This window comes from Neocloeon triangulifer, unplaced genomic scaffold (assembly GCF_031216515.1).
Source record: "Neocloeon triangulifer isolate White Clay Creek 2 clone unplaced genomic scaffold, ASM3121651v1 ptg000002l, whole genome shotgun sequence".
NCBI classification, from domain to species: domain Eukaryota; kingdom Metazoa; phylum Arthropoda; class Insecta; order Ephemeroptera; family Baetidae; genus Neocloeon; species Neocloeon triangulifer.
Window position 1 is genome coordinate 219,490 of NW_026775545.1, and position 27,924 is coordinate 247,413.

The 27,924-nt window shown below is 37.8% G+C and overlaps 2 protein-coding genes across 3 annotated transcripts; one reads left to right on the forward strand and one right to left on the reverse strand.

Moving 5' to 3' along the window:
* Positions 1–26: 26 nt before the first annotated feature.
* Positions 27–7,359, reverse strand: LOC132204145 (uncharacterized). Of its 2 annotated transcripts, none has more exons than XM_059632450.1 (15): positions 7,115–7,359; positions 6,844–6,976; positions 6,535–6,787; positions 6,286–6,486; positions 6,088–6,222; positions 5,906–6,028; positions 5,698–5,851; positions 5,485–5,643; positions 5,290–5,431; positions 5,011–5,236; positions 4,803–4,953; positions 4,381–4,615; positions 4,136–4,324; positions 3,703–4,083; positions 27–448 (listed from the first exon to the last, which is right to left on the reverse strand). In XM_059632450.1, the coding sequence occupies exons 2-14, from the start codon at positions 6,933–6,935 to the stop codon at positions 3,705–3,707; spliced, it is 2,439 nt and encodes an 812-aa protein (XP_059488433.1). In that variant the 5' UTR covers positions 6,936–6,976; positions 7,115–7,359; the 3' UTR covers positions 27–448; positions 3,703–3,704. The 2 variants fall into 2 exon arrangements, with proteins under 2 accessions (XP_059488433.1, XP_059488422.1); XM_059632439.1 differs by having other exon boundaries at positions 6,844–6,979; positions 7,115–7,358.
* On the forward strand, positions 344–27,821 carry LOC132204136 (mucin-2-like). The gene is made up of 8 exons (XM_059632426.1): positions 344–690; positions 17,871–20,283; positions 21,004–21,301; positions 21,564–21,634; positions 22,159–22,376; positions 24,966–25,096; positions 25,435–25,617; positions 27,046–27,821. Exons 1-8 carry the CDS (start codon positions 615–617, stop codon positions 27,211–27,213), a joined length of 3,558 nt encoding a protein of 1,185 aa, XP_059488409.1. The 5' UTR covers positions 344–614; the 3' UTR covers positions 27,214–27,821.
* The last annotated feature ends 103 nt before the right edge of the window (positions 27,822–27,924 follow it).

Sequence of the window (27,924 nt, forward strand, 5' to 3'; positions counted from 1 at the left end):
GATAAGTAAAAATAATTTGATTTGTATATTAACCAGATTTTATTATGAAAACCTGCAGATGTGAAATCCATTTATGAAACAAAATAATCCATGTGTGGTACAAAAATCTATTCACTAATAATTTCAACTTTGGAATAGTTTAAAGAAGACTTCTCAATGTAAATATGTGATGAACTTTCTTCAAAGTTAAGTAACAATACAATTGATAATTTCATTTGGATGCTTTTTGGTTCAACCTTATTATAAAGGCTGTACTGAAAGGCCCTCTGTAGGCCACGGTGGAGTTTCTCAGGTTGTGACGTCACGCAAAGGCGGCAGTAGTAAACAGGAGGCTTTCTCTTTTTCTTACGGGCAGAAAGTAACTTGCGGCGGAGTGGCAGGTTAGTAGCACCTGAGAGGGCTCGGAGCACATCTGCCGTGAGGAAGCGATGCACCGACTTTTGCACACCTGAAAAACGGATACAGCGTGAGAGCGCAAGAAACGATTTTTTTTAAAAGGATTTGTGTTTCCTCGTGAAGTGGTGCCGAACAGTGACCGTATCATTGATAATTTTTGCAAACTCGTGTTAAATGCATTTCGGCCTTTTCACTTGACTTTAGAAGAAAAGACCAAAATGCGGCGGTCATCGAGCAGTTTAGTGCTTTTTGTGATACTGGCGGTGTTTGCGACACCCACATTCCAGCAACAAGGTGAGTGACCACGCGACCAGCCAACCTTATTTTTGATATATGTGCTTTTTTCCTTGTTAATCCGCTCAGGTAGAGCTCTTAAGAAACAGACACATTTTGAGCTCGGCGATGGTATATGTGAAAGAGAAAATAATCCGGCACGATTGCATATTACGAGCGCAGGTTTTGTGGCCTTTACGAAGAGAGGGGCGAAATGTCAAATCTAATATTCAAGGCACGATCAAAAAGTACCCTTTTCCTATTGAATGTGAGCGATAAAATTAGATGGATTTTATTTCACAAAGCGTATAAAGTTCTGGAAAAAAAAACTATTTTTATATATCAAGTCAATAAAAGCGAGGAAAATAAGACATTTGTTTATAACCTTAAGACTCATTATTGACATTGATAGACTGCAAATAATTGCAAAAAAATGGCTCCTATTGTTGTAAAAACTTGAGTTGACTGTGCCAAAATAAGAGTATTTTTTTTTCAAAACAAATTGAAGAATATCTTTTTTTTCCCATTATTTTTTATTCGTGCAATCAATATTCAATTAGTGAAAAATCTATTTAAAATAAAAGAAATTGTTGGGCCAAACTGGCAAGAATTAAATTTAAATTTTGGGATCAAAACGACCGTATCTGCCTCCGTTGAATTTTATAATTTAATATGAATTCAATGTAAAAAATAATATTTTTAAAACGAATTTGAACGCATTAATAATTTATTTCCGCATGGCAGTAAAATTGATTCAAGTGAATGCTTCTCAGCTTGCAAAACACAAAAGTTTGTGCATTCGAGAACTGCCCAATAAGCGGTGTTTGCTCAACATCCGGCACTATAGCTCAATCAATACAATAGGTATGTGCTGATGCAATTCACGAGAATTCCCTAGCCATGTAACATCCAGCGGTGAGGAAATAAAACTTATTTAAAGGGAGTCTTTATGAGCCAATTGGGGTACGTTGGACTAAGCTCATTAAGCACTCAAAAGAAAAAACTAATTGCAAAAAAGAAAAAAAATATTTATCGAAAATTATTGATTATGAAAAAATTATTTTTACTTTTTTTGGAATAATTTTTTATTCTACTTATTTGTTTAACAGTTTAATTAATTATAAATATAACCATAATTTTTGTTAACCTTTTTCTTCCGTAAAATTAAAAAAAAAAGGAATTACTTATAAATTATAATATGCTTCCTGTATTTCTCACGCGATAAATGAATGAAAATAAAATTTAATACAATAAAACTGGAAAAGTGAGGTGCAGTAATTACAAGTTGCATAATTATTGCCCACGGACACGCTTTGTTTGCTCGCAATCCGGCATCTAGTTGTGAACGCATTATAAAAGCTCTCTGCGGCCACCTTTCCCCAAAGGCCTATACACTTCTCAAATAAGCGCAACGCACGTGTATGAAATAAATTTCTCTCCGGCGTGCCCGACATCGGAAGCGATTGGCACAGGCTGTAAACGCGCGCGCTCATATTAATACAAATTATCACAGCCGGCCGGGCACACACTTGATTTAAAGAGAGCAACGAGAGTTTCTAAAGCACAGTGAGATCTAATTGTGTGTGGAGAAGCTTCTACAAGTAGGTACAATTTGAAGCGTAATTACAAATCGTGATCCGGCAAATATGCTTGAATGACGGGCAGAGCGATAATTTATCCGCTCCGATTTAAATCAAACCTCTCACTTAATTTTCACCTCTGTAGAAAATAATACACATCCAAATTCCCCACCAATTATTTAAAAATAAAATTTGTTTTAAATGAATAATAAAATTAAAAAAAATCGATTCCATCAATAATTCCAGCTTTTTCATTATGACCGCAAGTGGGATGTCCTTGACACGCGGTTCTGAGTCGACGCTTGACGATGGAAAGTAAAAACTGGATGTATTTGACGTGAAGATGCTGCGAGGAAGAAAGTAGGCAAACAAGCCTGCGGATGAGTCTCGCTCGAGAGATGAATTGGCTTGTTCGCGCCGCACCAAAAACGTAGAAATATATATAAATGCGGTCCCAAAATGTGAGGTTGAATGCAAACGTTTTTCTCCCGACTTTCAATTAAAATATTTTTTCAAGCGAGCTGCAGTCATGGGAAAATTTCCGAGAAAATAAAAGCAACACAGGGAAAGCAAGGACCTTGGATTTTCGAGGTACAAATAATAGAAATAATGATATACCTATCGTAATGGCTGCGGCTCAAGAGCTCCAATAATTTATCCTATAAGAAAAAAACGAAAGAGAAAAAAGCACCGTTTTTTTCATTTTATTTAGTGATCTTTCTCTGTTCATCTTTTCTTGCTTCGGATGTTTTATGCAAAAGCGAAACAAAACAACTTTTCGCCTGGATTAACATGACTCTTTAAAAAGACTGCATCCTCACGACTGCATTTCAGCTTGGTTGCTTCTGAATAAGTTGATCGCTTTTTATCTTTTTTATCCACATCATTGCTACCGGTGCGCATTTTTAATTTTATTTCCATAACAATGAAGTAGAAAGTTATGCACGTGTATAACAATAAAAGTCTGAAAGCGAAATCCGATCTGGAGTGCGTGAAATCATTAATGAAACTGCAGTCGAGCCTCGGGTGTTTGGGCGCGATAATTAGACCGCTCTCTTATTTGGCTAGTGCGAGGTCGAATTTTCCTCATCAGTGGCCAGCGTGGATCACGAAAAAATGCAATAGTTTGCAAGCCGCGGCCCAGTTTCTCTCTTTGTTTTGATCCGAGTAATTCAAAAAGCCAGCGAATGACCCTGGCTGTGGTAAATGCCGAGACTTATGCTCGCGCGCAACACGTTATTTCTCCTCGAGAACGGAAACGGCGCCAAGTAAAATAATATGCTACAGGAAGGAAGGAAGGTCTAAAAGGTCGCGTTTCTCTTGAAATTCAACTCATTAGCATAAACCTAACAATGCAATCTTTAACCAAAAACTAGAGGAAACCTTCATTATTTTCTTTCCTATTTTACTATTTACCAGTTTTAAAAGTTTTTAGAGGCTAAATGAGAAATACCTTTAATTGAACGTAAGATGAGAAGCAGCAGCTGCTTGACCAGCAACACTGCTGCCCATGTAAGAGCCCAAGTGCGAAATTGGAGAGTTTACTCGCATCTCCATGATGATGCGCATGATGTCGGCATCCTCTTCATTTGTCACGAGTTTTTCAGGTGAATCGGGCTGTTTTTCCACTTGCTCTTCGGTTTCAACTTGATCAAGCGCTTCCTTAAGCGTATCCCCAAGTGCCTCCTCAAGGAGTTTTGCACAGTTTCTGGTTTCATTTTCAGCCATCCACTCTTCCAAGCTCTCATTATCACTGATGTGAAAATCCAAATCTAAGCCATCTTCATTACCCTCTTCAGTCGGCTCAGTCGTCGCCACAAGTTGTTCAGGATTGCTATTTTAAAAAAGAAATTAAAGAAAAAAAAATATTATATTTAAATACAAACCCAATATGAGGATTAATGGGATTAGATGGGAATCCGATTTTTGGCTCAAAAGTGGCTGGCACCCTGTTATGCTCCACATGATATGGAGTGGCCACCAAAGGGTCAATCAGAGAGTATGGAATGTGACTCGTGGGGCCGATCAGGTGGTTTGACTTGTGGAAATGCAAGTGGAGGTTGTAGAAGCTGCCCCTGTAATTTTTAATTCAATAATCAACTGGAGGAATAAATTGAAGACTTAAAAATACCCCCGGAGGTTTGTGTCTGTGGTGTCATGTTCGAGTAGACGGGCCACACCCTCGATGGGGATCAGTTGCAAAATGTAGCTGCCGGGCTCCAGTTCCGTCAGCTCGCTAAAAACATGATGCAAAGTGGCCGCTCGGAAGTTGATGTGCATTCCACGAGATTTGCACTCTTGCTTCAGCGCCTTCATTCTCATTTTCTGCACCTGAATTACTTGCAGTGTCTTGGCATCCACGCGCACTGAAATCCAATTATTGATTATTTATTTAATACAATATATAAATAATTTATATAATAAAAAGAAAAATTAATTGACACATTATTTTCCAAAACAGTCTTGCCATAAATATTTAAAAAGAAGTGGGTGGTCACATAGTTAATTATTTTTTTGATGTAAAAAGAATGCAATTAAAGAGACTGGTCGCACCTCTGCATAGCATTGATCCTTTGCGCAGCGACAAGGCCATCCACTCTCGAGAAACTTCGCTGATCGTCGTGCACTGAGCGCCGTATTCGGGCTGCTCCTCTAACTTCACCGAGAAATGCAAATAATTTTTCTCATCGCTGCCACTTTTGATCTACAAAATAATAATCATGTTTTGCTTCATTATTTAAAAACAGAAGCAAGTCATCACCTCATAGGCGTGGTAACTAGACCTTACTACAAGGTTAATTGGGCGGACACTGTGTCCGCGTTCTTCGATGCTGTACAATCCGTAAACAATATTTGCATTTGGTGGCGGCATTAAGGGGAAATCTTCCTCCTGTGCATTCTGAATTTCTTCATCATCCGATGCTTCTTCTTCTTCATCTCCTTTGTCTTTCTCTTTGTTCAGCTCAATTTCATCAAGGTTTGAAAAGCTACAGAGAAGTTTTTAAATGCAAGAAATATCTATTTTGTGTGCTTGTCATACTTATAAGCTTTGATGTCACTTGCTGCAAAAAGTTCTCTGACCGCTCTTTTGCAAGCCCAAACCTTTTTGTCGTAAGTGGTCATTTCCAATGGAGGGAGAGCCTTGTCCAAAAAGACCACTTTCTTCTGAGAGCCATCAGGCACTGATAAAATTTTATTTTTTAAATTTAAAACTGCTTTTTATGCAAGAACTTACAGTCAAGCATCTTGACTATGACGGGAATGTCCCTTCTAGTTGCCGAGTTTTGCAGACTGTAAGGATGAATATCCACCAGAAGCTCCATGACGCTCGAGCAAGTCACAATTTTAGCTTCAGTCTCGGCACCAAAGTATAAAGCGTTTGGATCGCAGCTAACTGCAAATTTAATTTCAATTTGTTTTACATTTTCTGCGCAAATGGTTAAATTACTTGGAGTTTTGTAAATGCACGGTCCATCCTGTTTTCTGGCCTTGTACCCCAAGGAGTTGTCCGAGGGCACCAGAAACTCCATTTCTTCGGCCATTCTCTCCAAAGAGAGTCCCTTATAGAATTTGCATACTGTATCAGTAAATGGAACCTGGCCCTGCATTTGGATTGCATTAATATACATTAACTGCAGAATTAACAAGGATTTTACAAGGGCCATCAGCATCCTGCTAGGCTTGAAACCAAAGTTTTTGAGTGTTAACTTGTTCATGTCGATGACAGAGTGCAAATGGTAAAAGGCTTCATACTCGAGAGGAGTTGATTGTTGCCGATGCTATTAGGAAAAATAAGAATATGACAAAATGAATAATAATTAGGAACACATTAACTTACAAAGAGTGAGCGCTCAATGTAATTGATGAGGCCTGGCAGCACTCTTTCGTAATCAATGGGCCTCGAGTATTTTGCCTGATTCTGGCAAAAGGAGAGGTAATCTCTTTGCTCACTGTGCACAACCCTACAAAGGGTCTGTTGGGAATAGAAAAAAAATGAATATTTCTTATGTATAAACAAACTTGGGTTAAAAATTACTTGAAAAATAGCATCTTTTTCAGCATCACGAGAATTCAGTCCTTTGTACTTGGCCTTCAGTCTGAGGTACATTTTTTGCTTGCCAGCTGACAAGATTGAACAGCGTGGCAGCTCCTTCAAAGCTAGCTCTGCGGCACTTTTCACAGGTTGAATTTCATCATTCAAATATCTTTTCAGATAGGAATGGAACTCGAAAGTCTCCTGTAAAATTTTAGAATCAATAATTTGAAAAGAAAAAAGAATTCTAACCCTCTTTTGCTCAAGTGCTCTGTAGAATAGCTGGTATTTAGAGGCGCTGTACTTTTGGTCGTTGTCGAATTCATCTTTGTATCCAGCAAAGGTGAAGTTTCGCTTCAATCTCTTAGGTTTTGGTTCCAAACCGAGCTCATTGTCCTTGAGGTTAGAATGCGAAATGACGATGGTCTCCACATTTGGAAGCGAATCCGTCACGTTCATTTCCTCCGACAATTTGGAATTTTTACGCACTCTTGCGATTTGTTGTCTAAAAAAAATTTAATCAACAATTATTGCAGAAATAAAAAATATGCAGTGACAAACCTTCCAGAGTAATTTTCAAAGAGGATTGCGTCTAATTCGTCGAAGGGGACGGTGACCGGAACCACACGTCTTTTTGGCACAGACGAATCCATAATGATGCGTATGTAGAAATCGCAAAATTACGGGAGACAAGCTGCTGAGATTTGAAAGCAAGACGATTAATATTTTCGAATTTAAAAGAAAAAAGCAACGAAAAGTTGACGGGCGTTTAAAATTTCCTTTCAGTCAAAGTTGACGAAAAGTTCCCAACTTAATTCATACATATTCTCACCTAATTTGCCTCCATTCGTCTGCTTGTTTTCTCTTTGATCTAGAGAAAGATTCAAACGTGACAATCTTAAGTTTAAAATTCGCAACGGACGCGAAAATTGAAACGAAAACTAATGAAAAACGATGAAAGATGAAAGCACGCCGCGAACGCAGTGCCTAAAAATGAAAGACGCGCAGACAAAAACGGCTAAAGCGAATTCCGCACACGAGCAAACAAGAACGGGGTTGCAGGGCAGGAATTTTCTTGCACGACTTTGTTTTTACTCTTCCTCTCACTGCCTCCCAACTCCCTCCCTCCAACAAGTTGGTGGCGAAAAAGACAGACAGAGAGAGCCGTAAGAGGGGAGGGGGAGTGGGACGGGGTTGATTTGGTAAGTTTTCTAATTTTGAGGCTGATTTCTGAGTGATGATTGATGATTGTGTGGATAATGATCATGTTTTTGTTTATTCGCGACTCAAATCACTCAATTTAATGGGTGATTCAATGCTTTTTCTGGAACCTGGACATCCTGAGAGGTAAAAAACGACGAAACATTAAAAAAACTTTTGTTCCGTTTTGTTCTTTTAGGCACAGAACGTTTCAAAACTACAAACTCTCTCATCAAAGGTCAGCAAATCACTTTTTATTTTTAATTTTATACTTAAAAATTGTCCGTTCCTGCTAAGGAAGCTTGCAACTGTTCAACCGCAAGTGTCATAAAATATTATCTATTATGAAAATTTTATTTCTTTGTCTCGACTTTGCAAACAAAAAAGCATGGGATTTAATTTTATTACGCAGTCCGGCTATCACTTTACACTACTTCCTTGTTGCAAACTCCAGTGGCGAGAGATCGAGCGCGAGAAGAAATGAGAAAATTCTCACTCGTTTTTCGCACGCTCAATTGCGTTGCCTGGTAAAACTTTCAAAATTGCAGTTTTATCGACGAGACACGGGTGCTCTCTTTATTGCTCAAATTATCCTGCACATTTGGCAAGAGAACTACTTAATCTATCTCGTATTATAAAAAGACAGGTTGTGCTGAAATTAGTTCTCACAATGATATGCATGTAAAACACGTACACACCAATTTCGTATAATCAGATGTTTGTTTACCTCATTTAATTATTCTCATAATAAATTTTTTATATAATATTAATTATATAAATTTATTCAAAAGTTAACCATAGTTAAAATATATAAAATATAAAATTTGATCTGATATTAAATCAATTTGTTATTTATTAAATTTACATAAATTTATATTCATTAATTACTTTTAATTTTTTAATTTTTATTCAATTAATTACATTTTTTAAATAAAAAATCAAATTTAACATTATTGTTATAAATATAATTTTATTTTTATTCTTATTATGGAAATTTAAACTTTTATTTTTGAAGTGAAATTAGGCATGAAGAGTAAAATTTAAAATGAATATTAAATAAAGTTTAAATATATACGAGTACGGACGAGAAAAGTGAAATTTTATAAAATTTTCCATTTTAATTAGCAAATGATTTTTTTTTTAAATAATTTGAATTTTAGCAATTTTGCTAAATTTCGTAATTAATTTTTTAAAGTGAATTTTAATTCACACTTTTTTTATCTGAAATTTTATCGAGAAGCTTTGAACAATTTATGTAAATTTTGTACAGAGGCGGGCATAACGCGTTATTTATTTTTAGAGGTCGTTGCTATTGAATTTGAAGAGCATGAATTGTTTATTTTTACGGCATTGAATTCTTCCTTCCCGTCTTTATTCTCTCTTCTCGTCGCGCATTTTCACTTTTCGAGTTGTTCCTCAAGCGCGGCATCGCGGCCCACTTCGCCCACTTTCCTCTGCGCGCCGATAAAACTAAAAGATGAATTATTCCTCTTCTTATCTCTATTTATTGCTCCTTTTTTTTACTGCCACGAGTCAAAATTGACCGGCAATGAAGAAATGGTAATTTTTCTTTCTCGAACGCTCTGCTGGGAAAGAAACTTTGAAGCAAATAGAAGGTCACGGCCGACTTTCGGTGCGGATTCGCGGTGCATTCAAATTACACTATCAAGCCATATCGTCGGCACCGGAACTTTAATTTAATATGGCAGGAGCTGAAAAGTAAGCGAGATGCACTTTCCACGACGGCGAGTGAATTTTAATTCAAACGCAGGCGGATCTTGATTTGCATAAAATGTCACTTTTTGCACTGCTCAAGGGTTCGAACAAGGCCAAAGAAAATTGTCCACCTACTTGTGGGTTTTATTTTTTCATAATTCACTCAATCTTGGCGTAAATCAAGGGATTTCAATCAAACCGCGACCTTATTTTGCATTATTTTTTCTTTTATTTAAATTATTTCAATAAAATGTGGCAAAATGAAAGTTTTATTTTAAATTTAATTTCTTTCATCTTGTTTAATATAAATTTACATGGGAGGGATAATTTGAAAAAAGGTTTCTATGAATTAACAAGGATCTTCACTGTAAATAAAATTTCTCAAAATTTTCCCATAAGATCAATGTAAATTTGCGATGTCAACTGACCTATTGATTTAATTTTTTTCATCTTAATTGTGGTGATATTGAACGTGATTTGGTGAAATTATTATCAATTTTGGTCGAGCCAATTTGAGAACAAAATTATTTTAGAAAATTCCCTTAAGAAACAATTTTAAATTTTAAAACTTCAGTTATTCCAATAAATTCAATTTTCTAATTAATGCTAATGTAGAAAAAATTGAAATCAAAATTAATCGGGCCGTATTTTTGCAAAAGCACTTCTTCAAAATATTACAAAAAACCTTATAAAATTAACCATTAAGTTATTGCTCTTGATTCCTTTCAATTTTAACAATTTTTTTTTTCAATTCTTTATTTGATGCTTATTACTATTTACGATTCTTTTGGCCCATTTTGGCCTCAATCTATCCTATAATTTATTTTTGGCCTGTGAAATTCCAAACACCACATTCTGCTTTTACTTTCCCGTCTGATTTATTATTATTGAAATTATCCGATAAATCAAGCAATTTAACAATTATTTTCGACTGCACGCTGCGATCAGTGACCCCAAGCGTTTTTTCTTCTTTCATTTTTATTTCCTTCGCTTTCGACCGCTCCTAATATGGTAGATTGCCAATTACTGTTTTTTCGTTTCACTGACGCGCCTGCGGAGGTGTTCATCGCCTCTGCTAAACACAATGTCGAGAAGACGAGCAAACGTCTTCGCCAATAACTCGAGGCGCACTGACGAGAACAATCGGCGTGACTCACTCATGACATTCGCACGCACACAATAGCAAAAAGGAACCGTCTGCGAACTAAATTAATCGTTCACGATGCAATTAATTTTAAATTCGAATCAATTAAAAATTTGTTCATTAATTTTGTAAATTTAGCTTCCATTCCAATCTAAAATTATTTCAATTAAAATATTTGCAAACGTTCATCTCATTACGAAATATTAATTTAAGTTTTTAATAATAAAGAACAATCACTGCGGCGGATGGGGTAATTTTAATCTTTCAATTTTAAGCAAATTTCTTTACTATTTCCAAGCAATTCAATACATTGGCGAGCATTTAAAATGATAAAAATTGAGGTAATTATTAAACAATTTATGCTTTTTCAATTATCTTTCATTTAATTAAATGAATAATTTTTAGAAAAGTTTTAAAATATCTTATTTAATGCGTAGCCAATTTTTATGCTTTGGGAGAGAAATCCTGCAACAAATTCTTCTTTACATTTAGTTTATGTTCATTTATTGTTAATTTTGGTGAAAATTATTAATCCAGTTAAATTATGTCCCGTTTAAATAGCTTTAATTGTTTAATAACTCCATTCTTTTTCTTTGGTAACAATTTGGGAAAATAAACAACAAATAATAATTTAATTCACAATATTTCACTTATAGACGAAAGAAAATAAATATTAAATTAACCAAATATATTCCAATGCCAATAATCCAGCTGCGGTTTATAGGATTAGAAAAAGTTCGTCCTCAAAAGGCACAGGATGGAAAGTTTCGTTTTTATACAATAAAATAATAATCTCCATCCACAAGTTCCGAGATTATTCTTTTTTTTTAATGGTTGAGTGCGAAAACCGCAGAAGGCGCGCGCCTCATTAGCCTGTCGAGAGAAGCAGGAAACCGCCGCATTTGGCAAGAGGAAGTGAGCCGACTTTTTGGATACATGAATTTTTTGAAAGTGCATAATTGATCAATATATCCGCGAATTTCTCCCACATCGACGCGTGCTTCCTGTTTTTATACTTTTATATTTGTCGGTAAACAAAATAATTACGCCTTTCGTGATTCACGAGGTGACAGAAGGAGGCGGTCCATTGTTTTAAGAAAGCCAAGATCAAGGCGTGGGTCGATTTTCCAGCACTTAAGCTGCACCCAAAATGCGCAAAAAAGGAAATATGGGCGCAGAGAGAATTTTTATTAATATACGTGCGAAAGTTCTACAATTTTATAAAAAAGTGATTTCAGTTGGGCATTCTGTAGAAAGGCCGATGCAAAGATTATTGAACGAGATGCAGTTGTTGGGTGTGTTGAATTGAATTTTATAACAATTCACCTTCTCGCGTCTCATTAGCAGCTTTTCTCTCTCTCGTGTGCATGACACTGCGGAAAGCAAAAGCAGGCTTTTACTTTCGTCCGTGAGAGGAACGTGGTCGATTCCAATGCTGCTGGAATGCACCGCAGAAACGCCTTTATCCGTTAATTTGTCGCGCGTTGGATAAAAATGTGATTACGAAAGACGAAGAAAGTCGATAACTCGTGAGATGGGCGACACTGCAAGTTGCATACCTTTGGCTGAACAAAGACCAATCAACGGAATAAAATACAGCTAAAATATTCAGTCATTTTCAACGAGATAAATCAACATGTTCTTACTGTCAAATAAAAACGTGCTCACTCAGAACTCTCATTTCCATAATTATGTCATTTTAATTTTTGGGATTGTAAATAAGGCTCAAAATCTTTGTACATTTTATACTTTTTGCGGTTTCCACTCTTCCAACAAGATCAACGCAAATATTGAAGTTCCGTCTACGACGCAATTTTACCTTAACAGACTTCAAACGTATTTAAAATTTCTGATTTTTTTTACATATTACCCAGTCAATTTAGGATAACTTTTAATATGAATAAAATTTAAAAATTACAATTTTACACTAAAAATTAAAAATTCATTCATTGTGATAAAATTGTTTTTTGTTAGAATAAAGCTAATTATTGTTGTTTATTTGTCCAAATTCTTTACATTGCTTACATTCAATTATTAAAAACAATTTATTTGAAAAGAAAGGAATAGTTGGATAAAATGGGAACAATTTTGCTAAAGATTCGGAGATCAAAAAGACCCCATCTGCCGCCAGTCGAAAATTTTTTAATATTTTTAATGAAACCTATTGTAATTTTACACCAAAAATTCATGCAATGTATCCTTAGCGTGCTTATTGCTGCCTTCTAAAAAAAAATTCAGCTAATACGACGAAAAATTTGAGTTTATCATTATTGAAGCTAAAGATAATTTAATTTAAAACATCTGAAAATATAACAACGCACTGATTATTAACAACAAAAACGAGTTATTTTGTCCGTATGTGTTTGTATATAAAAAGATTAAGAGCAACACTCACAAAAGAAAGCTTTTTAAATATTAATATACCTCGTCGCGTTACGAAATACTCATATGCACGGTACTTTAACATTTCAACAACTCGCCTCTCCGCGCTGACACTCCCGGTGTAAGCTCCTAAAACACTTCTTGTGTAATTGAGTCGTCGCGCAGAACAAAAATAAAAATAAATAAATAAGCAATGAAATGCAGTTTATGAAGGAACGGCCGACCTGTTTTTGCTGCAATGATAAAATAATTGAATTTTATATTAAAATCTTGAAAATAAATTTTTAATATTTGAGTAATATTTAGTATATGGAATCGTTGGACAAAACGGCACCACTGCGAGCAACAATTTTGCTAAAACTTCCGAAAACAAAAAGACTTCATCTGTTGCAGTGAGCATATTTTTTTTTTTTAATTAAAGTTCTTTTTTATTTATAATAATTTCTCTCCAAATAATGGATTTTGCTCTGATAATTTCCATTATAGCGTTATTAAATTTCGAATATGCATCTACGAGAAAAAGCAACCGACAAAAAACTCCTTTGTCATTATCACCAACAGAAAGTGTGCATCAATGCAATTATCTGAACAAAATAGTCCATTCATTTCAGACAAAAAAAGAGATCAGCATTTTTTACACCTATCATTCATTTACTTACGGTTTTCATAACAAAATGCGTCCTTGTCAAAATTAAAAAGATGAGAGAAAGTGCTCTCTCGCTGATTGAACTTCTTACTTTTTCGGCACCAACTGACACAACGTACGTCTCGTGTCGTTCGCGGACCGACCAGCTGACCTTAAAATGCAAAGTTATCCTTTCAGCTCTTGTACTTTTTTTGTTTGCCCTGTGCCTAATGAGGAACGCGTTTTATGCACTGTTAGTTAAGTGATGAGCCGCCGGCCGGACAAAATTAAGAGTGACCTCGATTTGCTGCGCCGTCTGTTTTCGTACATTTCACTCTCTAATTCGAAAGAGCGCTGCAGTTTGTGAATGAATGAAGAAAAAATTTCTCGGCAAGCCTTACATGGTTGATAAGAGGCCGTTGGCAAACAAATTAGTCGCACTCGCATGTCTCTGAAAATGAAAAATTGAGCGTAAACCTTGTTATTTTCAACTTCTCAAGGTTCACCATTATAAAATTTTCTTTATTAATTCGGCGAAACTTGGAAATTACATTTGCCATAGCTAAATGCATCATTTGTGAGGAATTAGTCACACATCTTTTGAGAGTACTTGTATCCTTAAGAAGTGACAGATGGGAAATCAGAAGGTTAAAACGCAGAATTTTTATCATTCTGAAAATCTCCGTAAGAAATTTTCCTCTTATTAGTGTTTCCTCCACAATCATTGCAAAATGATTCATATTTTCTCTTTGAATTCAAAGAGTTGCTAAAAATAAAATCAGAGCAATATAAAATATATATGAAAGTCGCCAAGCTTGTTTTCAGAGATGAGATTGCTCGGTAATTTTACTGATTGCGAGAGAGGCAAATTATTCAGGCGAAGTCTTTCTTAAACTCTCTCTCAGCAGGGAGGAGATTGTCTCTCGATTTGCTCCATTTGATTGGGATGCTTGCTTAGTTAATTGAGCAGCCGAGTATGTATAAATTTCGAGATTTGCGCCACACTGAAAGTAATGCAAATTGCGTTATCGAGAATATAATTAATGCGGCAAATTATTCGGTCACGAGAACGCGTTGCAGCGGAATTTGCTGAACGCATGCATGCAATTCTACAAACCATTGTCCCATTCAATGAAGAGCGACCTTGGCGCGAATTGATGCTCGGGGAGCACCGCACGTCGAAACCGGTATTGTCTATTTCGTTCCCATAAAAGAGCTCTAGGAGAAATGCCAATTACTGCTAATTGCAAATAGAACAATATATATAAAATAATGAATAGTTACGCAACCTGAAGAATGGCGTCTCACGGGCAACTTGCAATCAGATCAAATTAAAGACAATTTCTTATAATTATCTGTTTATTTAAATACTATTCAGTCAACAATGTTTCTTTAAAAAAGCCTTGAAGCTTGAAGAAGATTATTTTTCACAATCCTCAATTCTTCAGATATCAATGAATTCAAAAGATTGTTTGTAAGTTAAGATACGTTTGTAGTTAAAAAATGCTTAGGGAGAGTATTTAGCAAAAAATTGGCCTGATTTGTTTGTTGATAGTAATTTTTTTGTCTCTACATTAGCATATGTATTGGTTTGTCGATGTCATTTCTCAGGAAAAAATTATAAGAAAAATTGAATTTATTGAACTGAATTTTTTAAATTTAACATTGTTCTTATGGGAATTTTCTATAATTATTTTTTTTTTCTCAAAATGGGTCAGATCAAAATTGATAAAAATTTCAGCAAATCACGTTCATATCAACCGAATTAAAATAAAAAAATAAAATCATTAGGTCAATTTACTTATAAAAATTTACATTGATCTTATGGAAAAAGATTGAGAAGTTTTATTTACAGTGCAGATTTCAGAAGCTCCTCGTTATAAAAAAGGAAATTTTAAAGGTATTTACAGAAGATTATTTAAAAATTATTAGAATCACTAATTTTTTTACTGCTCATTTACTCCTTTTATTGTTACAGTCAAATCAAGTCTTTTATAAACATAAGCTGTGTAAATTTGCATTTATTAAAAACAATTTTGAATTGAATTGAATTAATTACACAACAAAAGTTTAAATTACCAATTCTTTGTCACTGATATGGAAAAATAGCCTCTATTGTTCTTAATTTGACTTTTATCAATCAAAAAGAAATCCATTAATTCACTATGGATTTTTTCCAACAGCATTTTAAAGCTTAAGCGCCTGAAGAAAATTAGTTTATTCCACTCTTGAACTATCTCAACTTGGAACACGTTGAATTGTAATCAAATGCACAAACCATTAAAAGCGTGAGACCAGCGTCTAATTATGTTTAATATGGTTTGTAGACAGATTATACGATTTTTATAGCGGCCGAACCTTTCTCGCTCGCAGCGAAATGTCTTTCCAATGACCTACTGCCAGATAACCGAAAACACACGCCGGTAATTGCATATGAATTGTGTGTGCAGTTACTTTTTTACAGCATGCTCGTGTCTCTCTCCCCTTCCGAAACGTTGAAAAAACATCATGCAGCGCTTCTGATGTGACCTTTCCAGAGAATATACGAACCTTAAAAAGCCGCGATAGAGGAGCGTGTGTGTTATTAAGTAAAACTTATGAAACGAGCGGCTGATTGTTCCTGGGGATTGAATACAAATGAGCCGCGCTTGCCTAACAAACAATCGTGAAATAATAATCATATTCCGCTACCAAATTAAATGGTAAAAGTTTAAGAAAAATTGATTTCCGTAAAACTTTGTTTTAAATTATGAGCAATTTGGACTTTCTACACAAGGTTGCCCTTTTTACTGGAAATAAAATCTTTAAATTAATTCACTATCGACGGCCTTTGACCCTGTTAGCAAGTTTATTGGAGTGATCAACATTTGCAAAGGTCGACTTTTTTAATGAGGAGAAAATTGGTGGTGATTTGCATTCCGTAAATGCTCGCGTCGTCGGCGCATATCAAACAAATTTGTGCTCATCATGGGAAAATTTTACGCTGGAGACATTTACAAATAAATGGCCTTTTAGATTTAGCTGTTGTGAAGAAAGTTGTTTGTCAATATTCTGCCGTAGGATGGTCAAGTTTATTGCATAGCGCGTTGCATAGTGAGTCGCGGCTGTGGCGAAAAACGTTGAAATTAATATGATGGCCTCAAGACGCGGCAATTATTGTGCGATTCACGTTCGGTTTGGGTGACGTAATTGTAAATAACAATTTATTCCTCGCAAATATAGGGAAAGACCCGAAATGAGTCACTTCCAATGAGAAGGTCTTTGCGAATCTATTGTGCTTTCTCTTTTGCAAAAAATGTTAATTGAATACAAATTTGATATACTATCAATCTATTAAATTTCCTAATTTTGTACAACAACTTTATGAATTAGTTATTCATTTATTTAAATTTGATGCTTAATTAAAAAGTGTTAAAAAGTATGATAAACACACAAATATTTATCCAACATTTTCTCATAATTACTTAGGACTTGTATTTAATTAAGAGATATTTACATTTCAATTATAGAACGAAATCAAGAACTTATGGTTATCTTGTCTGCTAATATGACTGAATTCACACGTCGCTCAACAATGAGAAGGAATTCAATCGCAACGAGAAATGATCGAGAGTGAAAGGGAAACTCGGCAGCTCTATATGTATCGAGAGCTGCGCTCGATCTGCAATCTCGCAGAGACTTGAATGATTCGTGTGTTCACAACAGTCCCAAGTAGGCCACGGCGTGATCGCCTTTACATATAGCGGTGTACAAATTATAATACCTCTAAAATCTTCATTCTATGGCGTTGGTGAGCTCATCTCTCTCATTAGCTTTACTCAAGCGGACCAACATTGTCTTACGCAATTCAGAAGCGTTTTGACCTGGAATTTTCTCCAAAGTTATAAAATAAAGCAAACAGGAGCGTTAATACAAACCAAAAAGAGCGTTTAAGTAGTTTATTTTCAACGTCACTCGCACATTTTTAACAAAGGAGTTGAAGTTGAAAAAAAAAACTGGACAAAGCAGCTATTGTAGGTAGAAGAGTTGATTTATTCATCAGCAGGTATTACATAATGTATGCCATTGAGAAGAGATCTAAAGTTGATTCCCTCCATTGAATGCACGTAAATTATGGTAACTAATGGTCGTTTTAGCCAAGCTAGAGATGACGTTAATTTTTACTCACGTAACCAGGATGTCACGCTCGCCGAGGCGAAGAAGAAAAACCATCTCGCGCTTGCTGCATGAGTGTGACATTTTACGTGCACAAAGAGCGTGAAATAAAACATCGCTTAATCTCAAAAGTAATCTCGCGTACTGTTACCTCTATTCAAAATGTAAATAGTAATGTTGGCCCAGGATTTAAGCCGTGAATCGGACAATTAACGGAAGAAGTGGAGCTTTTGTCACTGCGGAGTGACTGACCGCTTAAAAAAAATTTAAACCGTGACGGACAAAAAGAATTAACTCTCACATTTTTTTTTTTAAATTTTTTTAGCGATTTTATTATTTATTAATGTTTTTTTTTCTTTGTTTCAGGCCAACCGATTTTCTTCGGAAGTCCGGCTGCCTTTCAATACCAGCAGACGTTCCCTTCGTCCAACTTTGCTCCGAACGCAGCTCCCTCGGCTTTCATCCCGTTCCAATCGCGGCAGTCGAGCACCTCGCACAGACGCGACTTCTTCGGACAGGAAGTTCTGCCACCCAATGTCTTCCAGCCGTCCAGCCACTTCAACACATACCAACCGCAAGACCGGCTGGCGTCGCAGCAACGCGGCAACTTTTTCCAGCCGACGCAGCAGCAGCAGCGCCGACCACCGCCGTCCGCGCCGTCCGCCGTGTCCGAGGTGAGCTTCACGCAAAACAGGGCGCGCTTCGAGACGCCGACGGGACGCAAACTCAGTTCCCAGACGGACACCTCGTTCAACAGCTTTCCCCGCGCGCCCGAAATCCCGCAACCCGTCGAGGAGAACATCTACGAGGCGCACGATTTTCACCCCACCCGAAGCCGATACCAAACGACGGAGCGTCCGAGCACTACCTCGAAGCAGCCGTCCGGCTTGCGCCGCTTCAAACCCGGCACCAGGTCTCAGCCCGGATCGAAAAACAACGTCCTGACTGTGCCGAAGGGCGCCCCCGTCGATGGCACCTCCACCCCTATTCCGTCCAGGGTGCGAAATTCGGGAGATTCAAGCAGGGGTAAATACCGCGGTGGTATTCCTCAGCGTTACAAGACGCGACCCTCTGCCGTCGACGAGCCACCCTTTGAGGTTGAGCAACCCTCGAGCACTCGACCACCCTTTGACTTTACAAGGCGCTTCCAACCGACCATCCCTGTGCACTCGACCACCTCCGAAATCGTCCCTTCGATTGAATATGAGGTCTCTGGTGTCCCCGAGACTGATTTTTCAGCGCCTTCGGGCCCTTCAGGTCCCTCTGGGCCGTCAGGGCCTTCAGCGTTTGAGGAAAATCACGGTCCTGCGACCTTGCCCGAATATGCCCAGTACGATTACGAGTCTGCAGATGTGAGTGGGCCTCAGAAAAATGATACCTTCGAGGTAATCACAATGAAACCTCGCCTGCCTGCAGAGGCCGAGGAGAATTTCAAGAGTTTCGTGGACAGCGTGCTGATCGACTCCTCCCCTGCCCCTGCGAAGGAAGAAGAGCAGGAATCGGTGACCGAAGCTTCTGGCACTGGCGTGTCCGTGTCCGTGCACACCGCCGTCTCCACCGAGCCAAAAGTGACCACCCCTATTCCGGAAGTGGTCGAGGTGCAGAGCAAGGCCAACAACTTGGAAGCTCCTCCCACCGGAGAACCGGAGGTCAGCGTGACCAATTCGACCGAGAGCTGGGTGGTCGTCGCGTCGGTGCAGACGAGCCGAAGCGTGTCCGGCGCCCGTTTCATCCCCTTCCACACGGGAATCAAGCAGGACGAGAAAGTCCTGCCCTCCCTGCAGACGAGCAAACTCGAGTCCACGACGGTCTCCTCCACCACCACCTCAACCACCGAGATGACGCGCCCCATCAGTGAAGAGCCGACGTCCTCTTCAACCACAACAACCACCACCGAAGCGTCCGAGCAACCCTTGTTCGAAAGGAAATTCTCGCCGGCCCCGAGACCACAAAAGAGCAAGGCGCGCATCCCTCAGAGCATTCTGGAAAGCATCCAGTTTGACGACCTTGGCCCTAGTCTGCTGCCACCAGGGTTCAAACCCCGCCAAGGTCAAAGCAGCTTCCGCAATCGCCCGATTACGACGACCGAAGGACCGTCTTCCTCAGAAGCGCCTCCTAGTTCAACCACAACAACTACCACTGAAAAACCTGCCATAATTAAATTCGACTCCATCGATCCGGCTCTCCTGCCCCCTGGCTTCAAAATTGACCCCAACAGCGCACCCCCTAGCGAGGAGGTCGAGTCGACCACGCGCCGCTCGACCGGCTTCAAGCCCAAGAGCAAGCAGAACGCCACCGCCACATCGCTGAGACCCTTTGGCGGCAAAAGCCTGAACGGCACAACCAAGGACAACGACCTGGTCACCAAGCAGAAGAGCGACGACCTCTTGTCCGCCCTGCTGCCCCCTGGTTTCAACAAGGGCAGCGCGGCCAAGATCAGCGAGGACGTGCCAGCTTTCCTTTTGCCCCCCGGATTCAAACCGGTGGAGGCCTCGAGCGAATCGCCAATTCTGCTCGCTGATATTCTCAGCAAGGCCAAGCCGGCCGACGTGGCCTCTCTGCTGCCCCCGGGTTTTAAACCCGAAACGTCCACGGCCAGTCCGACGACGAAATCGCACTTGCCGCACCTGCCGAAACCTGGATCTGGAACAAGGAAGCCGTTCGGCAGCTTCAGATTTACTAGTCCCAAGCCTGACGGCGAAGAAGGAGGCGGCGATGACCATCATAATGGAGAGTCCGGCCTGTCCTCCCCCAAGATTCACAAGGGATGGCCCACCAGGTAAAAAAATGATCATTTAAAATTTTAATAAAATTTAAAAAAAACGTTGATAGATTTTTGGGTAAATTTAGAAAGTCATTTATTTATTTATAAAAATTGTATTTAATGTATTTTTAACTTTTTTTAATATTTTTTAAATTTCTATTTATATAATTTAATATTTAAATTAAAAAAAAAAAACAATTAATTCATTGGAAAAGAAGAGTTAAGGCTTTTCAGGCTTTTTATCATCTGCTGCTTTCCTAGATTTTCAATTTCTTCAAAAATATAAATTCTTTCTATTATACTTAAATAAAATTCTGGTGCTTTGACTTTATTGTTAATACAACCAATTTTATCTCTACCATTAAAAAGTAAATGGATAAAAATAACTTTTTTTCCTTTTTTTTTTTTAATGCAAACCTTTTATAATCTTATAAATTTAGTTATTTAAATTGTCAGTAGCAAAAAAAAAAAACAAAAAAAAAAAACAGATGCTTTTTGTTGTTTTAATGGAAAATTTGGTGCTACTTTTTTTGCAGTGCAATCAAATAATCGAATTAAAAATTAAAAACCTCTTTCTTTCTTTTCTTTTCTTAATTATATTTCATTACCTTTACATCCTGCTGTGAAATAGTTTTTCTCCACAGTGCGCCGTTGGCCGTTCACAATAATTTTATTTATTCTAATTGCATTTAATTAAACGCCCCCTCATTCTCCTCAACATCTCCATGTTTGCAGAGCGACCACGGAATTCACAGGGTGGCCGACTCCACCTACGACGCCTTTGAGCGCTGAAAAAATCCTGGAACTGGCCGCTCGCTCGACGACAACCACCTCCACAACGACCACCACCGAGGCGACCACGACCACCACCAGCACGACGACGACCCCGCGGCCAACCACCCCTGGCGTTTGTATGCGCGAGTGCCAATTGGTCGGCACCATCAGGTTAACGGACGGCGCGCACTGGGTGCCTGAACTGATGGACCGCAACACGGCCGAGTACAAGGCGCTGGCGGCCAACATCACCTCCGAGGTGAGTCACTTCTGCTGCCTCCGTCGCTTGCTGCATTACATAAAGCACGCACGCAACCGGAGAACAATCGTGGGCGCTTTATTACACTTTTCTTCCATCTCTGGTCTCGCGGCGGGTACAGCTGCGCAACAATAAATTTCAGCAGTAAACATAAATGAAATGGCCGTAAATTTCGCTTGCAAAGTGGCCAATGGATTTGCTCTGATTGTATTAAAACAAGAAAGATGTGTTATACCATTAAAATGCGCTTTTCTTCTTGCAGCTCAAGGCGGTCTACGAAAAGTCCGACGCGCTGAATAAGCTGTTCAGGAATGTGTGGATCGACGGTTTCAAGTAAGTTCTTTTTTTAAATAGAGTTTAATTAAATTGAATCGTAACACTTGAGGTGGATTTGATGACAAATTGAAACCGGGCAAACATCCTTTCAAAGAGAAAATGAAGAAAGTAAACAACAACTGACCCCGAAAGGTGACCTGCAGTCTGCTGATACTTTAAAAACGAAAATAGGGACTGGTTGTGTCCAAACTAAAACTAAGTGGGAGAAATTATTAAAAAATAAAATGGGAGATTTTAATTCTAATAAACAAAATTTGCAGAAATTGGTTAGCAAATGAGTTTTTTTCTTTCTGTATTTTTTTTATTAAACTTTAATTCTCTCCGTTTTATTTTTTTAATTTTTTATTAATTCATATCCTACTTAGTTTTAGTTTGGACACGACAAAACCTAGGTTCTTAAGGTCACCTTTTGGGGTCAGTTGTCCTTTTTTCTTTGCAACAAGGTTCGCCCGGTTTCAATTGTTCATTTTGTTTCTTTTTTGTAATATTTATATAATGCGAATATTTCTTTATTTTTGTAGCAAGGGCAGTGTATTGGTGGATTATATTGTGCAGCTGGAGGCACAGGCGAAAGAACTGAACACTTTGCAGCTGAAGAAAATGTTCCACGAGAGCTTGAACGAGCCATACCAAAAGCAGAGCAGCCCTCCCGAGGAAGAGGAAGCGGCCGACGTGAAAACCACCCGAGCTTTGCAACTCGGCAGATTTGAAATCGATCCCGACTTCACAGACTTTATTGGTAAGTTCCTATCAAATTTCCCCCTTTTTTTTTTAGCTACGGATAGAAAATAGATATGTAGAGAAGAGCGTGAATAATTTTTGTTTATTCTCAAATGCACCGTTAAGATAAATTTTGAACCTGTATCCAATTATTTAATAAAAACAATCGAGACAAAGCCACCTTTTTATATAGCGTGCGGTCAGACTGGCGGCAGAAAAACAACGACGAGGGCACACCCAACGCTATTGAACGCGAACGACCTTCATCATTTTTTTTTTTTATTTATTACAAACGCCGTAGAAAAATTGCAGCAGCTGCAGCTCGTCAAAGCCGAAGGAACCGACGCGTCCCGGAATAACTAATAATCAAATCGAGCAGAACCAAAAGACCTCCAAGGTCGGCGGCGAATCTCGGCGTCGGCTAGGGCGGGTCCCTCTCGCGGAGACTTGAACGCCCGCAATATATATTTTGGCGTTTGCAGACGACCTTGCTACAGTTGCGCCCGCCGGGCAGGGCGTTTTTTTCACTCCTACCACTTTTTGCCGGCCAGTTATTCTGCGTGTAAAATATAAGACATGTACACTTCTGCACTCTAAGCGAACCGGTATTGCATTATAGGCGGGTGCCAATAAAAATATATAAATGTACACGACGAGAGTGAAACGCCAACACGCTCGTGTTCTTGGGTGAATTTCTGTTCACTTCCTAGTTTTCAGTTCAACGACATGTGTTGCAGCAGCTCTTGTAGTACCAATCAGACGGCGGAATGCAAATTAATCAAAGTTAATTATCTGCACACATGTCGCTAGATATTGCAAGGATTCATAAAAATGATGGATAGTTAAATGTTGAGAAATTCGCATTTCTTAAGTCCAGAGATTATTTTACATGATATTTTTTTTTTATTGTTGTTTATATGTACAAATTGTTTAAATTCAAATGTAGTAAACAACTATTTGAAATGAAAAGAAATTGTTGGCCAAAACGGCACCAGCAAGAATTTTGTCAAAACTTCCGAGATCAAAAAAACCCCATCCTCCTCAGTGAGCCTCAGTTGACTGGGTTTTTTGAAGAATTTAATTTCCACGGGATTATATTTAATTTAACTGCTCTTGTACTCTGGAATTAATAAATCATTTTATATAATATGCAATTACGTTTGGATGTACTCAGCGATATCAGAGAGGTTTTGCCTTGAAAAGTTAATTGCGTTCTCGTGCTAAATTATTAGATCTTTATTTACAGGCCTGATCGATGGTCTGTTTATTGCACGGCGCGTCCACTTCTTTTAGCTCATCTGCCATTAGACTCGTAAAATGTATACCTGTCTCGCGTTTTATTTTTATAATTATGCCCCACTCGTCTCGCGACGGCGGCGTGTTACTCAATTAAACACACACACACGAGTTCGCAAAGGCTGTGGCCAGCAGCAAAACGCCGAAGAGTGAAAGTTACTTGGCAAAGCAGCCAGCCTCCATGCGAACTGCTCTGGATGCTCGATTTTTTTTAGCCAACTCTTGATATATTATACACGTTTAAATTCAAACATGGCGAGGAGCAGAGCGACCATCAAGGTGAGCAAGCAAGAAACTCGGTTGACATTCCGTCCGTGCGACTCCCTGCCTATGCTCCGAAGCGAGATCTCAGGACGAGAATAACACACTGCTCGAGACTTCTCTTTCCATTGAAAGCCAGTTTTTTTTCGCACATCCTTTGAAAATGCAAATGACCTGAATTTTACTTACTTAGTTTCACTCTCAGCGAATTTGTAAATAATTAAAAATTTCTTTTCTTATATAATATATTTCGAAGAAAAATTTTTAAAACAAAATCATGTTTATTGTTCAAGTTTCAGAAATATTCTTGCTAGTGGTGGTGCCGTTTTGTCCAAAAATTCCTCAATCGTATGAAAAAAATGTGATCTTAAAATTTGCACAAATGAACAACAATAATTATTTATTTAAAAATCCATCAGAGACAAGAATTTGGAAATTAATTTATAAAGGATTTGGCCATTATTCCATTTAATTAATTACTAAATCAGTGAGCAATATTAAAATAATAAATCTTTACTTTCTTTCTCTGTTTTAGTTTTATTTTATATTATAAGAAGTAATTAAAGCCAACGGTCTGATAGGACTTTCTGAATGGCACTGAAATTTTAGAATAATTGAGTGTGACGCTTGACATAATTGCCTCGTTATTTTAAATTTTCTACTTTGCCAAAAAATAATGCTGCTTAGCATGACATGCCTTTTTCGTCGGCCTTGCATACTTGGCGTGCACATCTGCAATATTTTATTCTTTACAATTGTATGCATGTTCTAAATGTACGCTCTGGAATTTCATGTTCACGATCGCACTCCAATTCGTCCTTTAAAATGCGTCGCCTTTCCCTCGAAGTGTCGTGTTCGCCGCGAGTAATCACAAAATGTAATGGTTCCGAAGACACGAGCAAGGTTAGGCCGGGAACGAACTTATAAAAGCGAACAACAAGTCAAAAAAGTGAACGCGCGCGCCCGTGCTTCGAGGATGAAAGTTGCAAAATGAAGCCATCAAAAGTTTTTTCTCCTTTTTTATAGATGTTAATGGCTTGTGTTTTTGCAGTGGTGCCTCCGAGCGAAGATTCGACCCCTCTGCCCACAAAGGAGGAAGAGGGCTTGCCACAGTGGGCCATTGCAGTGATTGTCATCGGTCTTGCATCGCTGCTCTTCGTCATCATATTTGGCGTTTCGGTGGTAATTATTGGCCACTTTATTCATCTCCTATTTGACCGCAATTACAATAAAAATTAAGCTAATAAAAATAATTTAAAATCTGCTTTGAATATCAATTTTCGAAAGGTATTATTATTATTACGCAACTTGCAGTGCACGAGCGCTGTACGTGCTGCATAACCTTTGCTCTGCGCAGGGGCTAAATCTAAAATATTTAAGAATGCCATTTGATAATTCAAAAACAGTTTTTTTTTTAAATCTTCTCAATCAATTCATTAAATGTTTATTGGTCAATTATGAAATTTTAAATTATATCTGCGTTTTTATTTACAAAAAAGATTGTATTTTTCTTTTTGCAGCTCATCAACAGACAACAGGCGCAGCAGTCAAAGCAGCCGGTCATTCTGTCCGACGCTATGCTCAGTGAGCTGAGCAAGGACCACATGGGCGGCTATGATAACATGGCAGCCGTCGATGACCACTACGGGCTCGACGGATGGGACAACAGACCTAGAGAACCTGAACCTCGATATGCTTCAAAGGTATGTTAATGTTGAACATGTTTTTATATTTGAATTAAATTTTAGTTTTAATTATTTATAAATATATCATATATAAATTATAATATTATTTTAAAAATTATTTTTAGATTTTTGAATTTTATTGTTTAATTATTTATTCAATATTTATAAATTTTTAATATAAATGGAAAACTTATTAAATTGGAGTCTTTGAAATAAGGAAAAAAGATTCTATTTTTTTAAATCAGATTTATTACATAATGCAATGCATCATTTTGTAGCAAAAAAAAAAAAAAAAACTAGATTTGTATTCTTCCGTGCATATCAAACTTGCGCTATTATACTTTTGATGATTCGATCCCGCTCTTTGAATATTGTTTTCCTACAATTAAAAAAGTGCGAGAGAGCGTCAAGACATTTTGTGAGAATGCAAATTACGATCTAATTATCCACAAGACGCGGGTCAAACGAGAGTGAACTCTAAAATCTCTAAAGTGCGACGCCTCTCGTGAACTTAAGCCGCTTTTGTGATTGTGAGAGATCAAGCCGTCAAATGTGTATTCCTCTGCCTGTTTTTCACACGCACTTACCAAAGCAACAAAGGAAAGTAAAAGTGGCAAAAGAAGATCAGCACCTGCGAGAACCGCTCCTTTTGTCGTCGACGCCACGAGCACTTTCTTTTCGCGTCATTTGCTCTATTCCGCCCATAACTCTTCAGCACGCTCCTGTGTGAAAGGCAGATCAAAAGTATATAAAATGCGCGCGTAAATATGCACGTGCTCTCCATTACACGCCTTACGTGTTTAGTGACGCGAGAAGAAATTCTATGTTTTCTAGAAAATTATTTCTTCGGATGGAAAAAAGCAAATATTCAAAATGATGCGTTAATTCTAACAAAGAAAGGAATACTAAGAATTTACATGGCCAAGTCCATCGACGACCTTTATTTTTGTCAAACGCCTTTGAAATTTGATTTGGCAACAATTTTGTGAGGCCATCTCAACAGCCAAATTTATTGTATGATCTGCTTCCGAGGCCGAATCATGTCCATCGGTGATACCCTTTGGCCGTCGGCCACAAACCTTTACAAGTTACGCGACCGACTTTGACGCGCGGGAATTACCTGATGGCCGTGAGCTGCGAAATGGATTCTCGGCTTTATTACACTCATGCTAGTTAATTAACATTTATTACCAGAACTATTGTGAATAATAATAATAATTTCCAAATAACAATTTTCTTTAAATTTTATTCCTGATTACTGTTGTTGTTTATTTTTCCGAATTGTCACAATCACATTTTTTTACATATTACATTAAATTGTTGAATAAAATTTATTTGAAAAGATTGTAGGAAAAAAGGCACCAATTTTGTTAAAACTCCGAGATCAAAAAGACCCCATCTGCCTCAGTGATATATATAACTAATGAAGTTTTTTTCTTTTTTCAGAGAGGAAAGTCGGCAAACCCTGGTATGGGTTTTGACAGCTGGAGGTCTGACTGGAATAATTATTACTACGGCGGCTCGGCCAACGGCGGCTACTACAGCAGAGGGCCCGGCAGCCACTCGAGCGGCGGCCGCAGGTCCAGGATGCCAGACTACGACACCAACTTCTGATCGGCCAATTGAACCGCACCCTCTATTTATTGACACTGCATTTTAATTTATAAGAAACTCTAGAGAAGACGTCGAGTGATTGCATTTTAATGGGCAGTTTATAAATGTCGTGTGTGTTACGTCTTTTTATACGGTTACGATGAAACCGCTCAGCCTTTATTTCATAACTAGTTTTTAATATATCATAATATGTCAGATGAGAGTCTATATTTTAATGTTTATGAAATTAATTAATTTGTGGCCAATATATGATGCCGTCTGCATTGCAATACTTCGTGGAATGTGAATATATATAATTTACGCTTAAATTCTATTTACGTTGCCATCTTCCATGACATGATTTTTTTTATACCCATTTTATATTGTAAGCGCGTATATATGTTGATGAATATCAATTAGAGAATTTATAAGTAACGCTCGGTGAATGTGACTAATGTGCATCAGGACTTTTTTCTGTACATATACATTTAGATGAAAGATCAAGGTGATATATTAGTGATTGGGAGATGATTGATTCATATTTGATTTTAATTTTGTAACTGCGCATCTAAGGTGACTTTTTACATGTACATACCCTGCATGTATTAATAAAAACTCTAAGAAATGTATTACCTTGCTATTATTATTATTATTTTTTTTTTAAATTGACACTCAAGGAGATGATTATGGAAGTGAAGGAGAAGAAACAAGGAAAAAGCCTGAACTTTTCAT

What these genes read in the sequence shown, in the direction of transcription:
- LOC132204136 (XM_059632426.1), top strand. Translation starts at nt 615, where the DNA reads ATGCGGCGGTCATCGAGCAGTTTAGTGCTTTTTGTGATACTGGCGGTG. An exon ending in ACCCACATTCCAGCAACAAG is followed by an intron (nt 691 to 17,870) that starts GTGAGTGACCAC and finishes TCTTTGTTTCAG; the next exon opens with GCCAACCGATTTTCTTCGGA. An exon ending in AACCTCGATATGCTTCAAAG is followed by an intron (nt 25,618 to 27,045) that starts GTATGTTAATGT and finishes TTCTTTTTTCAG; the next exon opens with AGAGGAAAGTCGGCAAACCC.
- LOC132204145 (XM_059632450.1), bottom strand. Translation starts at nt 6,935, where the DNA reads ATGGATTCGTCTGTGCCAAAAAGACGTGTGGTTCCGGTCACCGTCCCC. An exon ending in GAGCACTTGAGCAAAAGAGG is followed by an intron (nt 6,487 to 6,534) that starts GTTAGAATTCTT and finishes AAAATTTTACAG; the next exon opens with GAGACTTTCGAGTTCCATTC. An exon ending in CCCATTAATCCTCATATTGG is followed by an intron (nt 4,084 to 4,135) that starts GTTTGTATTTAA and finishes TTTTTAAAATAG; the next exon opens with CAATCCTGAACAACTTGTGG.